We start from the raw sequence: 3,238 nt of genomic DNA, 5'->3' as shown, positions 1-3,238 counted from the left end.
CGACCAAATCCAGGCAGGTTCAATCGTTTCTAATGCCCAGAGAAGAGATTATACGGCACATCCACAGGCGGTGACGTTCTTTCCTTTTTGCTGAATTGCGTTGTTCTTTCAATTTCCCATCGCTGCAGTAATAAGAAGAGAGCCTAGTAAGCTCTGTGGTTCACTGTACACAACCAGAATTGTGGTCTTTTGAAATGAAGATCAGGTCAATTCACCTATTCAGGTGTGTGCTGGCAAATAGCGGACAATTTTTAATGCCACAGGAGAAACAAGTGACACCACTTTTCCTTTGTGCCGCCTACTCACTACTGTACATATTAAACTGCATTCTAAACAGCGTTCTGGCACTTCCTGCAGAAAAAGCGCAACTCTTTTCTTACTGCACACTTTAAACCTGTCGTGCCACACTTGTTTTATTGCATCCACTGGATGAGATTGCGTCGCAGAGTCTGGTTTACGGAAATCGGTGCACACATTGCAGCACTAAATAAATATTAATACAATTATTTTACAGCATCATTTTGGAAAATGTAGTTTTCACAGTCCAGGACGTCGGATCATGCGTTGAGCGGTATTTCCGCAGACATGATTAATGCCGTCGCAAGATGTCTGCGCGCTCGTTGTCTACAGTAGAAGTACACTCCGGTAATTGTGCAAACGACACAGAATACTCCGGCTACTGCTGCGACGGCCCACATCTTCCATTGGGAATCCGCACCAGGACTGCTCCTACTGAGCGAAGCGTCTGGCTTCGTTGTTGCGTTAACTGCTAACTCGTCTGTCGTTGTTGATGCGTTTTGCCAGGTGGTAACTGTCGTCGCTGTTGCGCCTTCTAACGTAGCGAACGTAGGCAGTGTGTTGACTATCATCTCGTCGAACGCGTCGGGTGCATACGTGGTGGTTGTCGTTGCCGTTGGTGTGGCCAGCGGACGAACAGCGATATAATCAATTGCCAGAACCCCGGCCGCGTTACGTTGCTGCGAAGACGAGTGGACGTCGAGCTCGAACACCAGCTGCATCTTAACCACCGGAACGAAATTTCTGTCCGTCATGCGATAGATTCGGGAACCGTCTAAATACCAGTCAAGGCTGTTCGGTCCCCAGACGACCTTAAAGATGTGGAATTCGGAATCCGCAGCATGGATTGGTATGCTCGGTGGCCACGTCAACCTCATCAAACGACCAGAACCCATCTGATGAGTAATGCCGATGGTCATTTTATTTGGAAAAATATTCAAATCCGCAACGGAAATCGCTCGTTCCGAGCAGCCTGTCCGGACGCTGTCGAAGGCGCACTGCGCATCGACGAGCCGCAACATGCTAATGACGGCCATCGGGTCACTAGTTGGCAGTTTCGCTCGGATTTCTACCTCCCCATAAGTAAAGCTAAAGTGCGGACCGGTACTAACGTGAACCGTATACTGCTTTGCATGGGTAGCGCTTTCCGGTCTTTTTGGTTCGTTAATATGGAGGAGACCATTGCTAATCCACACGTTGTCCGATGAACTATACACGATCGACCGGTTCAGTGCAGTAACTGCGGTTTTCACATTCCAGTTTCTGTCGATTGTGTTTGCAGAAAAGTCATCGCGAAACATTTCGTCTCCGGCGATATCTGCCAAAAACTGCTAAATTAATATAGTGTAGTAATTTTCATTTTATCTCTTCAGGGAAGTCGAAATGCGATCAGTCACCTGCTTGAAAAACAGATCAATTCTGCTAGTGTTTTTCAGATCACCATTAAGGTAAGGTAAAATACTGCGATATATAGTACACAGTAATTATTAACATACACGAAGATACGTACGATATGTCTAGCGCGCTACGAAGCATATGTATATCACCATTTTAACCATGTATACAGCATTGCGAAAACGTTATCGACATACACTAAAATGTCGGGAATTGCAAATTAGGCTAACTAGGTCGTTATTCTTTCCTTTTCGTTACAAGCTTGGTAGTTTCAGGCGCGCAGCGTCGACAGATAGCGCCCAACAGCCATACTGTACAATAGTCTGCATACCAAGTTTTCGCATTTTTTCTACGCTCGTTGTACTCACCAGGTGTGCGCCTATCGAAACCCCTTCCGCCATCCAGTCCGGAGAAAAAGCAGAAACATCTCAGGGGATATCCGAAGCAGCGTCCCCCTTCTTCCCCTTCTCTTCGGCAATAACTGTCGCAAATAAAATCGACAGTCTCATCGTCATCCTTATCGAAACACAGCAAACGAACCACGTCGTTTATGTACACTCTATCAGCTCCCTGTCTAGTCTCGCCCTGGCCAGAAATAACAGCGTCCGCAGCGAACAAAACCAGCGCAAAATTAATTATGTTGCGCATGGTCTGCCGGTAGTTCAGAGTAAGCAATAATTCAGCTGCATCAGCTTCCTTGGCCTCTCGAACAGACTACCGTCGGGGAGCGCTGAATTAGTTACAATTCCAGCTTTGGTTGGTCGCATGAATGTCATCACAAAAACACATGTTTATTGAATTTGTATGCAATGACTGTTTACTAGTAAAATACGTACACAAGAATGTGTGAAGAAGTACGATGGTTATCAAAAGTGCTGTGAAGTTAGAGTGCTGAACTACATTGCAATGGGCCAATTTGTGCAAACTGCGACGCTTGATAGTAGTACAATCTTTGAACTCTTTTGCCACTTTGAGGAATTCAACCGAGAACAGCAGCTGATAACGATCATTATAGGAAATGGAACCATCTAAACTAAGATTACAACCGCGGTGGTGACACAGTTCAAGGTTTGCAAACCGTAAACATACACATATCAGCCATGTTTTTAAATTACGCAGGATGGATACTAAAAAAGCTAAAATACAAAAGCGATAATGAAGCTGTCGGTCAAAAATAGGTTTCAGCAAAGCGTCTTTAAGCAAAGTTGTCGAAAAGCGATTTGTCGCTCACTATCCTGTATGTCAGCCGGTCTGTTTGCTCCTCTCTGTCCGCTGCCGCAAACGTCTTCTTTCTGTAAAACAGGCAGTCGCTACAATTTCTGGCATTTATAGAGATAATAATTATCATAATATACAGAAAAATTAATAATATACAGCTGGTTGGTTAATATCTGTAGACACAAGCATAGCCTTCTCGTTTCTTCTGGTTCAATGCAATTGCCTCATGCTCGGCTGCTTTGGCATTTCAGTCCGCCTGTTCGAGTTGTTAAAGTACGTAGTCACCGGCTAGAGTGGCTGATAATTCAGTCAAGTGTTAGATTTGTTT

General features: G+C 44.9%; 1 protein-coding gene across 1 annotated transcript; it reads right to left on the bottom strand.

Annotated features, from left to right (window-relative positions):
• Nucleotides 1-270: 270 nt before the first annotated feature.
• LOC129589502 (uncharacterized) lies at nucleotides 271-2,586 on the bottom strand. The gene is made up of 2 exons (XM_055484278.1): nucleotides 2,061-2,586; nucleotides 271-1,615 (listed from the first exon to the last, which is right to left on the bottom strand). Exons 1-2 carry the CDS (start codon nucleotides 2,338-2,340, stop codon nucleotides 558-560), a joined length of 1,338 nt encoding a protein of 445 aa, XP_055340253.1. The 5' UTR covers nucleotides 2,341-2,586; the 3' UTR covers nucleotides 271-557.
• Nucleotides 2,587-3,238: the final 652 nt, after the last annotated feature.

Source organism: Paramacrobiotus metropolitanus, unplaced genomic scaffold (assembly GCF_019649055.1).
Source record: "Paramacrobiotus metropolitanus isolate TYO unplaced genomic scaffold, Prichtersi_v1.0 Parri_scaffold0000035, whole genome shotgun sequence".
NCBI lineage: Eukaryota > Metazoa > Tardigrada > Eutardigrada > Parachela > Macrobiotidae > Paramacrobiotus > Paramacrobiotus metropolitanus.
Note: the sequence above shows the minus strand (reverse complement) of the source record. Positions and strands in the feature narration are given on the sequence as shown.